We start from the raw sequence: 13,094 nt of genomic DNA, 5'->3' as shown, positions 1-13,094 counted from the left end.
TAAAGTTTTTTTCCTGCTGTAGAGAAGACTTCTCAGGGAATTGTGGTGTTCAGACCCAAACTCATTAAATTGATGCCTTGCCACAGAAGAAAACAGATTGTACCAGCAACTCCAAGACCAGCAGTGGCAAATGAGGAGGAAGCCTGGACACTCAAATCCAACGTGTGAAGGAGGCAGAAAATACTACGGCTTAATTCTTATGGGAACAGAGTGACTTTACACCTACAGGATACGGGTGGAGGGAGTACACCCCATCATTGACAGACAGGGAGAGAGCCTGGCCTGAAACTGCTTCCCAGAAACACTTCTCCTCCTCCTCCCATATAGCAGATGTATTGCTAATATAACTGCAGTCTCTCCCAAGCGACCAGGCATACATATGGACCACTCGCCCAGGCACGTTAGATGATGGCACCGTCATTACAGCCCACACACCACCTTCCCCACAAAGAGAAATGCGGGACACCTGGTGTGCCCCCATCCCTTCCCTACCAAGACAGGTCAAACACAGCCACACTTTTCTCCTCCTCACACTGCTCCTCTTGGAAAAGGAAATTAAAGCCATTTACCCTCTGCACATAAGCTGAAAATCTTACTGGACTCCCTCATGGTTCAGCGTACATATGCATTCATCTTCACCCCCCTCTTCCCCATTATTTTGGACGAGCCCCTTCCACAACGGTTACTACGTTATTCCTCCAGCTCAGAGAAGGATGCTGCAGATTGTGGCAGTTGATTAATTTGACAGCTCCTTTTGTAGCTGCAGAGCACCAAAGAACCTTGTGCAAAGGCATTTGAGGACAGACTCAAGCACACGCATGACACGTTCTTATATTACTGCGACTTTGTGAAGTTTGAATAGTCTTCTGCCACTTTTTAGCCACGTTCGGCCTGGTAGGATGGGGTTCATCTGACAAAATGCAAGCATCGATATCTGACAATGGGAAGGAACAAGTCCCTTTAGAAAGCAGTTCATTTCACCCTATTGCCTATATATACGTGTATATGTCCAAATGACTCATGGTCTAAAGGCACCTGTTTCTCTGCATTGACTCTAAAATGACCAGATTGACCAGATTACCTATACATGCTTACATGGCATATGTCAAGAGCAAAATGGGGTAAATCCCTTCCTTATAATTCGGGAGGCATGAGATCTTAGTGTAGTTTTCTATTTTGTCATAGAGTGTATGTGTCATTGATTTACTGGCTCATGTTCCTGTTGAGTTATTCCCACTCCGTAGCCTTGATATTTATATTTTCCATGGCTCTTTTATTCCTGTTGGGATAGGAATTATTTGTATTGCGTATCTTTGTAAAGATGGATAGGTAATGGCCTATCACATGCTGTTATTTTGTACAGGAGCAAACAACAATCTGTATTTATGCAGTAGATGATAGGTTTTCACACCTGTCAGCTGCTCAGAAGGCTGCAAGCAGTGGTACTGAGCTCTTCTGCTTCATTCGGTTGATGCACGTTACTTTCTGCTACCATACCTCTGTTAAATGCTGCAGTTAGGCTGGCACGGCTTGTACTGCTCAGGGCGTTTCACCGGAGAATGCTAATATTTCATCTGCTCCCAGCATGCACATTTTTATGCAGGTAACAAGAGCAGAGTCATATGTCTCCTCCTGCTCCAGTGGGTCTTCCTCCTTTCCCTAGCCAGCTTGGCTCAGGGGCTCTCTCTCCACATTTTGTCTTTGTTTCTTGGAAAACAGAGGAGAGACACTGCTGGTAAGGGACATCTAAGCAATAGTGGGTCACAGACTAGGACAACTATTATGGGATTTAATTTTCCTAGCTATTAATGTCTACATAGAGAGTCTGAACCCAGGTCACCTGAGCACGGGAGTTGTATATGTACTTTATTGGGAAGCCATAACTCAGTTTAGCTGTACTTCACCTCTCGGTAGGGCTTGTTGGCCCTCTGGGGAAATGTTTGTATCTGAGGCTTGATCCTTCAACACAACATGCAGAGAGCACATGGAAGCCAGTAGGACCCATCCTGGGAGCAAAACACCACCACTGGAAGAGGCTGTGGCCAAAGGGACACTGTCTCTGTTGGGCTTTCTCCATGGCTGCTCTCTTATATGAAATGTGGTGGTTGATATTTTTATTTTGTAGACTTTGATTTTCTCAGCATGGAACAACTAATAAACTATAACAATAAATTGTTCTGGATGTTTGAAGGGCAGCTTGTACTTCTTGCTATTGATCTAAACTTAGAAAAATACAAGATTTATTTTCTGTTACCGTCATATTTTAACAAAAGATATGACAAACTCAGCAACGTGTGGCAGGAAGTTTTATTTTAGAGACCTGTGGTAAAGCGCACATCACACATGTACTATCACACCTAACCTTTAAAATGCAGGAGAAGACTAAAAATATTTGGGCAAAATGACCTCTGGCAACTATGTCTCCAAAACAGGTAATGGAAGCAATTAATAGATTGGTACAGTCTAAGGGCAGTGGAGCTCCCATAACCCTAACCTTCCCCGAGGGGAGGAAATGCACATACTCCATGAACCCAAGTGTGAGAAAATATGTTTTTCCAGAAGTCTGTGGTGTAAGAGTCAGCCTGCACATCGCAATGTGTCACCATACGTGCCTTCATACAGGTGTCTCCATGTGAGCTGGTCCCATCCCGGTGGCAATTAGAGGAGTCTCTCTAGACTCAGCGATCAAATGCAGGTGTTCACCCAGGCTCAGTAGCTGTCCAGACCCATGGACTAGATCTCATCAGCATCAACTAGATCTCCATTGACTCCACTGGGAGCTCAGACAGCAACTCATGTGGAAACACCTACAGCTTGATTTTGTTGCCTAAAGGTAGATATCTGCCACGATCTGAGCCACCCAGGGGTGTCAGAGACGTCTACATAGGGCTGGAAGCTACAACACAGGACCTATAGGAGGCCTGTCCTCCTCTGCACTGATAGCTGGAAGCCAAGCAGCACCATTTGTTTGTGCCCAGCCTGCAGAATTACCCCCGTGTGTAAACACCTACGATAATATGTCCCAACAAGTGAGCTGGATGCCAGCCCCCGAAGTCATTAAGACCTGCAGAACCTGCCACTCACCTCTGTAAATGCATCACGGAAGAAACCTGATAAAAACATTTCCTGCCACCCTAAGACAAAATAGTTTCCTAAGTTTAAAGCATGTTTTTTGGTTGCAATGACAAACAAAAGCCAGTAGTAGGTTGGGAGCTTATGCACGGGTGCTGTTCAGTGGCCAAAAATAGCCCGTGTCTCAGACAATTTAGACAGCAGATATAAGGCAAGGCTGAGAGTGCAAGGAGGCAGTGAAACAGTGCAGGTCTGCCTCTCAGTGACAGCCTTAACGCTGCAGCCGCCCACACATTTTCTAGATCTGTTTTTACTTTTTCCACAGGAATAACAGTGCGGCAGGGCAAGTACGGGCTCACCTGGGGAGTATAAAGTCATGTGAGCAAAGACTTCAGGACTCCAGCAAGCACCAGCTCCATCAGTCGTTTCCAGCTCTCTAATTCTCTAATTATTTCCTCCTCCAGTCTTCCTGCAGAAGAAATTCGGGGAAGATATTCCCTACCTAGGTCTAATTTTAAAGCTGAAGGGCAGAGTGGTGCTTCTCCAGGGGCTGGGGTCTGGCAGTACGGTAGGGTTTGGGCCTTTTGCAAGAAATGAAACTGGGTCTTCTACTCTGCCAACAGCTTCCACCTTCCCCCATCTGCCTAACAGAGCCCCTTCAACCACCTGAGGTACCCGCTGCACGCACAGGCTTGGTACCGGGACCCAGCTGTGAACACCCAAGAAGTCCAGCAGGACCGAAGGCTCCCGGAGCAATGCTCAGAGCCTGGCGATCCTCGGAGGGGCTCCTGGGGAGATGTCACCGTGGGTGTCCCCAGGAAACCTCCCACCTCCTCAGGGAAGCTGGTGGTGGCACTGCCGCAAGCTGACAAGAAAGCGGATTTCGCTTGGCAGGTCCGGGGTGGGAGGTGGGTATCAGAAACACCTCGCTTCAGCATTTCCAGGCCAAAATTCTCAGAATTTCCATTTCAAGGGGAATTTGGAAACTCTTGGGGTTTTGTTCTGATTCAGACTGAAACCACATTTTGAAATGACAAAATTTCCTGTGCATGAGTAGCTCTGTTCTCCAGCTCACTCTGCTCAAAACCAGAGGTTTTTCTCTCCTCCAATTCTAGGTGTTTTCATGCTGCTCAAACACCCTCAGTCCTCGGTAAAGTTCTGGTTTAGGGCAGAGTAAGAGGAAAATAACAAAACTGAAGGTTTTTATACTCTCCTTTTTAGTTTTAACTCACAGTGCGCAGTAAGATGAAGATGCCATCTTCAACAAAGAACCTATCTTTGTTTTATGGATTGGAAATGGTGGCACTGAGGTGACTGTAAACCAGTCTCGGTCCTGGTTCAGTGCTCCAAACATTCAGAGTAAGATCTCAAAGCCCCAGGAGTAAAATGCTATTTACCATTTATGCATGTAGCAATTTGTTAAAGCAAGTCTTCATTTACTGAACGAGGAAAATGTGAGCAGGTTGCTCAGAAAGAGATTAGATCCAGGCAACGTAACTGGTGACAGAGATGCAGTTGTGTCACTTGTTGGAAACAGAGTGCAAAGTGGCATTAGAAGTACTTTACAGAAGCCAACGTGATACCTAGAAAGCAAACATTAGTTCGTAGCAGGAGGCCTGACATCTTGGGTTTGAAAATATTAATCTCCCTGGTATCATTATGGCGTGTGGAAAAAAAAGCATTTCCAGCAAAAATGCCGGGAGCGGTGTAAAATCGTAGAGAGACAGCGCAAAGCCTTTCAGTGTGAAGTCAACGCGTGCAGTGTTAACTCAGTGTTTTTCCTCTCCCCTCTCTTCCCCACTTTAAAATCTTACTAATTCCTCCACATCAGGTCTGAGATCTCCATTTTCCTTCCTTCTGAGGGTTTCCTCCGAGCCTCATTTATGGCTGATCCGGCAGAAGCTTTTTCTCTTCCCCATCTACTCATGTGCTATGTCTGTGCAAATATGTTCAGTGACCCCGTTGTTCTGACGGTGCCATTGCCCTTTCATAAGCTCTCAACAGACTTTGCTGCTGCCTCAAACCTTCAGTTCACATATTCAGGGCCCTTCTGTTTATCCCACACTGGGTTTTGCTCTAGGAGTTGCTGACCATGAGTTCAGCCCTTTGATTCAAGAAAGGGCACTAAAGATCGGACAGAAGATACTGTCGGGATGCAAAGAGCCACGATTCATTGTTCCTCCATTTAACTGGCCAACAATAACATTTCACATGTTTGGATGAAAAATCAGGAGGGAGAATCATTTTTCAAGTCTCCAGGCTTTCCAGCTTATTTGGTGACCTTGCAACAACAGTGCATAACATGTGAACATAGAGGTGTTTGTTTTTCAATGCACTGAATATTCCTCTCTTCTAACAGCTTCTGGCAAGATAAAGCAGTTAGGTTAGTGGAATGGTATTTTTTCTGCCTTTTATAGATCCATGTTTAACTGAAGACAGGAAATTCCCAGTGGGACCTCCTGTGAGACTCAGGAAGGACTCTTGTGGCTTCGAGCCTCACTTCCCAGGAAAAAGCCTGTCCCTGCAGGCTGAGATTAAGAGATGTGCACTCCCCCCGGACAACCAGCCCGGGGATCAGCTTGGCAGTGCCACAAACGTGTGTTTCGCTCAGAACCACGCTCGGTACGTTTTCTGCCTACGCGAAAGAGACAGGCAGATCCAGTCGTCTCAGTGTGCCTGACTCAGCAGATGGAGATGGCATCTCCTTCGCGCCGGAGATGGCAAAGCCCCAGTAAGGTGCTCCCAGCCTGCCTTCCCCATGTGGCAGCCAGAAACACTCCCGGAGAGCTTTACAAATAAGCATATTGTATTTACTCTTAGGAAATGTTATAGCTGCTCAAAATCCGGGTGCATCAAAGGGGTTTTGCCCAGCTGCTTTCTCAAGCAGAGGCCAGATGATGCCACTCTCTTGATTTTCTCATTTCCTTCTTTTTTTGGGGACAGGACGTGACAACATGTTGTTCAGTCCAAGGAGTTTGAACTATCGGTGGTTTTGGAAAAGGACTAAGCAGACTCCATGATCCAGCCCTTTGCGGTGAAGTGAGCTTAGGCAGTGGCAGGGCACTCTGTGAGCTGCATGCCCGTTCCAACAACCCCGGCGGGCGACGCGATGAGCCGTAGGGCTAATGGCGTTTAGTTCCCAGCGTCCCCTCAGGGCTCCTGGGCAAAATCATTTTGCCATTCTGTCTAAAATCTCAGTGACCCACTAGCGCCCAGAGCTCTCCCCAAAGACGGACAGACACAGAGCAAACTGTGAAATTACCTTCCCATCTCACGGCAGCTGTATCTTCCCAGCAAAGAGAGGAGCTTCCCACCCCACCGGGGGCACACACAGGATGCATGGAGCAGCTCCAGGCTCTCCAAAGGGCTGTATCCTTATTCCCTGTTCAGAGCCAGAGGCAGCAGAAACCGGAGAAAATCACAGATGAGGATGCTCCTGAAGCTGGGGACTGTGGGGCTCTGCCCAGCTCCAAGCTGGGGTGCTGTGTGAAGCACTCCTGATCACTGCTGGAAGGCAGCCTCCAAGCTGATTCATTTATTTTTTTGGCTTCCCGTGGTTGCTGTGGAGGGGAGAGCATTTCTGGGTACTGCCAGGGGAAAAGGTCCTGGGGAGAGCCTGGGGAGCTGATGGAGGGGTGACTCACGGGCTGGTCAGGGAGCAGGGGATTCCGGCAGAGCCTGGAAAGCTGGGGCGGCAGGGCATGGGGCAGGCAATGGTGAGGATGAGTGTGGTTTCAAGCCCCAGCGGGCATGAGGAGGTGGTTGAGTGAGTCAGACGGAGCCCCATGAGCAACCCCAGAGGTGTCTGCAGAGGTCCCTCAACCTGAAATAGCACTGATGGTTTTACTCCATCAGTGGCCTGTGTCAGCATTTGAACAGAGGAGCAAAAATCCACCAGTGCAGGAGACCTGGGACCACAGGGGGGTATCCAGCAAAGGGGGATGTGAATGATATTCCTACCTTGTCCTCCTAAAAAGCAAAGTATTCTCCCACCTCACTGAGCAACACAGCTGGCACAAGCAAGTGCTATTGCTGCTCTCACCATGGCAGCTGGAGCTGACAGGAGCAGAAGTCCATGGTGCTACCGGGCACTGCCCCGCGGTCTGCGGTGGGATCTGGCTGCCTGCGCTCAGATGTCCAGAGCCACAGGAGATGCCCTTGGGGCGCTTGCCTGGCCTCTGGCTGCTGGTCCATATGGCTGCAGGTGTCCCCGAGGATCCTGCAGCAGATCAGCCAGCCCCACTAGATGTCTTGCATACATCATGGCATCTCAGGTGGCCCAGGATACCTCTGCTGATGAAGCTGAGCCATGCTTGGATCTCTGCTGGCTGCGATCAGAGCTCAGACACCCAGCACACGTGGAGACGCCTGCACGTAAGTGTCTGACTCTGCACCTCAACCCCACGCCACGTTTCTGTGCAGCGTCCAGAGAGGTTTGTCCTGGCTGAGCAATGAGACCCAGTAGGCTGATGAATAGCTCCTGAGCTGAGAAGTTCAGGCTCAAGCTGGTATCTCTGTAAGAGAGACAGTTTGTACGAGCTCTTTACACCGTGACCCACTTTGCTCATGTACATTCATAGCAGAAGTAACTGGAGTCTGATGGTGACACTTTGGTAGGTGTTATGGCATCTTCAGATTGGATTTGGACAGCCTACCTCCTGCAAGGATGCTGTAGGTACTAGGGCATTACTAGTAGTGGAAATTTCGGTGGGAAGCAAATTCTGGTTTACATGTAAGGTGACGCTATGATCCAGCGCTGGAGCAAATCATTTATATTGTAAACTACTCAGAATTAAATTATATGGCATACATTGCTCTTTTACACCCATTAAATATATTTCACGAAATCAGTTATACATAAATCTGCAGAAGAAGTTCAGAAGTAGAGCAGAGAATGAAACTACCCAACCAGTGTATCACAGAAATTTATCTTTGACTGGTCAAACCCTGCTGTATATCTGATCCCTCAGCCTGGTTGCCTGATACCTCCACTCCAGCTCTCAAGGTACATGGTCCAAAAGCAAGCAAACAAAAAACTGCTGGTAAATTTATGTAAGTACAGAGATAGGGAGCCTAGTCATTAATGTAGGTTATTTCCTTCCTTATCCTTGTTTTACCTATCTACAGACTTCAAGAGAGTTGGGATGTTCCTCTCATACTTAGTTGTCTTCCTCTTTTCCACCTTCCTCTCTCCCCTTATCCTTTGCTGTGGTCGTTGGCTGTGTTGGTCAGAATGTATTTGTAGGATAATCCTTACAGACACTCAGCAATCCCCGGGCTCTTTGCTTTCCTGGCCCCAGGATGAATCACAGAATTACCGAATCGTTGAAGTTGGGAGGGACCTCTCGAGGTCCTCTAGTTCAGAGGCCTGCTCAGGCAGGGTCAGCTAGAGCAGGTTGTCCAGGACTGTGTCCCGTCAGGTTTTGAGTGTCTCCAGAGATGGAGACTCTACAACCTTTCTGGGCAACCTGAACCACCCTAGACTCACACCCCTCCTGAGGAGGTGAGGGACGAGCAGCACATTATCAGTGATATCTAACGAGGAGAGGAAGGAACTATGATCTGCATATGGGCATGGAGAAAAAGGGAAAAAAAGGCAAAGCCCCTCTAGTCTCAGTGACAAGCTCTCATTTCCTTGCCCATGGGCTGCTATCCAACCTGCTCCTCCAGAGTGGCCAGGGCAAGGACTCCTCCCTGAGAGCTCCCTCAAGGGTAGGCAGCAAAGCAAACGAGCTGGAGGCTCAGCTGACCTTTTTATCCCTTTTGTCAGAGGCGAAGATGCTCTGAGAGACACAACTGGAAAACGGCTAGAGAAGAAAACGGGACGGACACTGCAAAGGACATGTGGCGATGCTGCTAGTGGCGCAGGCCGCCAAGCCTGGGATATGAAGTGAGGCTTATTCCCGGGGACAGTCGCTGTCAAACAAAGAAACCTGGTCCCTCCCATAGAGCTGGGTCAACACATCCTCCAGCTCCCCCAGCGTGAGGAGCTGGACATTGTTCTTGTCGTTCTCAGCAATGACCGCCCAAGCCTTCCTGTGGTTGGTGTCCACCTCGCAGCAGGCACTTGACCAGATGTGGCTGGGTTTGTTAACTCTCCCCTTGGCAATATAGTTGTTCCCAGGCACGGCACCCACAATGACGTAGGTGGTGTTACAGTCCTGGGTCCTCGCGATCATCGTTTGTTGCTCGTAGTTGTTCCAGGCACCGCCATTGAGCTTCTCATGCTGGGGCACTATGTTGGTGAGGGTGAAGGTAGCCGTCCTGCTGCTGGAGTCGGGGTGATGGCTGCTGGGGTTCAAATGGCCACGGTTCAAACCCGTCAGGTTCTTGTAGTCTTGGAGGATAGCTTGGCTCTTGCTGAGTTCCTCTGTGCTGATGTTGAAATTATTTAAGAGGGTCCACTCTTTTTCCATAGTTTTGGGGTAAGTTGAACCCATCAGCTTGACAGGTAAAGAGGAAAAGGTGTTAGTATTGGGGGTGGGAGGAATGGAGCATATTTCCCTGGAGCAGAAGTCTCTGAGTGCTGGGCACTCAATTTTTGTCATCTCAGCATATGAAAATGCATGAATCAGAGAGAAGACATAAAGCTGCTACTCCCTGGCAAACACAAGAGCTTAAAAAAACCCCCAACAACTCAGAATTTGAGTGCTCTCAATTTGACTTACGACTGTTGAAATCCAGCCTGCAGCCTGCGGTGAGAGTGTGGGTGGACACATGAGACAATGAGCATTTTCCACTCCCAGGTTTGAAAGGTGACTTTGGCAAGACACCTCCCCTGTCACATCTGGTTCCCTTTCCTCCTGTCTCCACATCCCACATCTGCCCAGGGCTCTCCCCAGTTCCTCCCACCCTCATTAATCACATCCAGCCTTCACCACCTGCATCTAATCACGCTACCATCAGCCCTGGCCTTTGCTCCATTCAGCCCCATTTCCACAAGAGCTCCCTCAGTCTCTGTGAAAGGTTTTCATGCCTTTTATAATCCAATCTGCCAACACCCTAGTGTTTTACAAACTTAGGGAAAACAAGTGCACGGTCCTCCTGGAAGGCTGGTGTCTTCGGGAGTCCTTGAAGGGGAACAGGGTGGGAAGAGGATGAGCAGAAGAGCCACGGAGAACCCCAAAGAGATCTGGAGAACCTAAATACTGCAAAAAGACCTCTGAAGAAAGGTAACAAACCCACAGATTTCGCAGATGACCTGGGTCCATGGTCCAGGAGGGAAAGAGAGAAGTTTTTATCCCCTCTAAATGTGAAGGTTGCAGTGGTGCAACACCAAATTAGTTGCTTGAGTTCCTATGAGTAACAAGTGCAAACGTTTTTTTTTCATAACTGTAACACCTTTCTTTTCATATTTAGGGAAACATATTTAGCCTTCCTCTGGGAAAGGGCATATGGCTTTCTTCCATAGCTCATTTTCACCTAAATCCCCTACTGCTACTGTGTCCCTAGCAATGACCTGATTTTCCTCTTCTTCTGTTCCATAATTTGCTTGGTCTTTTTTACTGAAGGTCTGAAGTCTGGGAGGGCTCTGTAGTTTGCAGAGAGCTGTGTTTCTGGTAGATCCTTCTGAACCAAGACTGAGGTAATGGTGGTAAGGGGCAACTGCAGGTGGATGGAGATCATGCACTTCTGACTTGACTGATACTGATCCCACTCACTTTTCACTGCCTGAAGTATCACTCAATAAATTCACGCAGTGTTAACCTAGCCCTCTCATTGCTGAGTGCCTGTGCCTAGACTTTTTCACTGGGTCATCCCACCCAATTCTGAGCTTCTCTGCACCTCTCTCACGCCACTTAAAAAGCCAAATTTACTCTGAACTGGGAGAAAATAAGATACGTCAGGAATGTAAAACAGCTCAGGGTGAAGTGGAGATCAGAGCCCAGCACAATTGGTCCCTCAAATTTAGTTACTGTTGGATGTCTTTTCCACGTTGTTTGGTCCCCCACCACAGCATGGGACAGGGAGGGGGGGGGTCATCTGACTTAATGTAATGTAAATTAGTGTAATGTAATGTAATAAAATTTGACTTAATGTTCCTGTAATGCCAGTGTGGAAAAATGGGCACTTGTAGGATATGACTCATCTCACCCTCCTTCTGATGTCTCAAATGCATCAGAGGTGGGTTGACAGTCGGACTCGATGATCTTAAAGGTCTTTTCCAACCTTAATGATTCTGTGATTCTATGGTAATTGTGTAGTGAAGGTGATTGAAGTTAGATGAGACGAATCGCATCCACTGGGTCCATTTGCATGTGTATGTGGGTGGGAGGAAAAAGAAGTGTTTGCTTAAATGCTGCAGTTCATCTTTTAATGACTGGAGGGTGACACACTGTAAGAGAGGACACTCACCTGGGGCTCAACCAGCCAGGTTTTAGGTCTTGTGCCAGGTCCAGGCTGGTAGAGGTAAGCGGAGTACACAGGAATACGCCTGTTCCTGTCGTAGAGGGTGGCGAAGTAATACTGGTTCTTGTAACGCTGGCAGATCCAGGCTGGGCTCTCCGGCTCCAGGGCTTTATTTGGGGGGGTTTCCCGGAAGAAAAACTGAGGGCATGAGCTTTCAAAGGATGTCACCACCTCGCTGCGTCCCAGCCAGAGGCAGCTCGCCAATACCTGCAGCAGCAGCAGCAACAGCATCGCAGGGAGGATTTCAAGTGAAGGGCTCCTGCTCACCTGGAGGGAAAATACAGAAAGACACTCAACTTGGAGAAAGCTCATCGTGGCCTGGAGTCATTTTTGTGCTTGTGGGACATGGCTGTCTGAGAAGGGGACTATGAGAGACCAAGAAGGGAACAACTTCTGTCCTCCTGGATATGGAAGAATCAACAGGGGAATAAGGGTGAAATCTAAAATGGGTTTTAGGTGCCTAGAGGAGGCAGCACTGGGAGAATTTAGCCTGTCTGAGGAGGGATCCAAACCCTTCACGTTTACTCAGCTCACACAGCAAAGTGTACTTGGAACGGAGGCATGGTGTTGGGACAAGGCCACTTTTTCCAGCCTACCGGTGTTGGACAAGAGCTCAGCTTTTGCATTGGCACTGGAGAAAAAAGCCTGAAGCAACCCAGGGGCTGGGAGCCCCTATTTCAGACTACCATCTCGCTCCCTCCTGCTCTGAGGACCTTCCCACAGCAGAGGACCTGCAGCCGGGCACATACTCTGCCCAGCCACCTGCAATGCTGAGCTGGGCTTTAGTCTCGCGGGGTATTTGGAAGGGAAATAACAGTGATGCTGGGCTTCCTACATGTCTCTGGCCCCATCCAAGTTCACACAGACATGCAGCTCTTCCATAACTCCTCTGTGCTCACAGCGGGATTATTCTCCCCTAAAGTTAGGTCAGATGTTTAACTCAAGTAGTCCAGCTTGAGGTCCTGGCTCTCAGGCAGCTGACATTAGGAAATGTGTGTCCTGCTGCTCAGCTTGCATTTTTGGGTTGTCCAACCCCAGAAAATGAACCTACAGAGAGAGAAGGGGCCAAGCAGATGGCAGCAGCAAGCATGAGGAATGATGTCTCTATCTCCTCGGCACCCTGGCTGCTGCTGTAGCAATGCAGATATTGAGGGGCAGCTCGGGATTCCTGCTGCTCCACATCTGTAGCTTTGCTGATTGTTTTTCCTGTACAGTAAAAGGCGCTGGTGCAGGAATTTCTATTTCTTGAACAGAAACAGGTCCTATTTTGTCTTTCTCAGGTATTGACATGATTTTCATCAGTCAGCAAGATCTTACTTTTTGGAGAAAACGGCTGAAAAATTCCCTGTGATGCTGGCAGTAATGCAGGGCGCTTTATCTTCTTTGAGATGCACCGCAGGCTTTGGGACAGCAGTGATACTTCCATTTTCATTACTGGACATTCGACAGCGGTTTAAAAATAATTAGCATTTTAAATAAGGCAGGCAAGACAAGCAGCTAAAAGGATTCATGGGAGAGAAAGCTGCCATGGCCTCTAAAACGCAGAACACACCTTTGGCTAGGGAAGTGTCTGAGCTGAAGGTTACTGAAAGCTTCAAAAATCACCTTGCACA

At 48.3% G+C, this 13,094-nt stretch overlaps 1 protein-coding gene across 1 annotated transcript; it reads right to left on the bottom strand.

The window, feature by feature from the left end:
• Positions 1-8,899: 8,899 nt before the first annotated feature.
• On the bottom strand, positions 8,900-11,712 carry LOC309411791 (endonuclease domain-containing 1 protein-like; the record flags this gene model as incomplete). The annotated part of the gene is made up of 2 exons (XM_082008512.1): positions 8,900-9,515; positions 11,428-11,712. The coding sequence occupies 2 exons, from the start codon at positions 11,710-11,712 to the stop codon at positions 8,970-8,972; spliced, it is 831 nt and encodes a 276-aa protein (XP_081864638.1). The 3' UTR covers positions 8,900-8,969.
• Between the last annotated feature and the right edge of the window lie 1,382 nt (positions 11,713-13,094).

Source organism: Phaethon aethereus (assembly GCF_964289735.1).
Source record: "Phaethon aethereus genome assembly, chromosome: 1".
Classification (NCBI taxonomy): domain Eukaryota; kingdom Metazoa; phylum Chordata; class Aves; order Phaethontiformes; family Phaethontidae; genus Phaethon; species Phaethon aethereus.
Note: the sequence above shows the minus strand (reverse complement) of the source record. Positions and strands in the feature narration are given on the sequence as shown.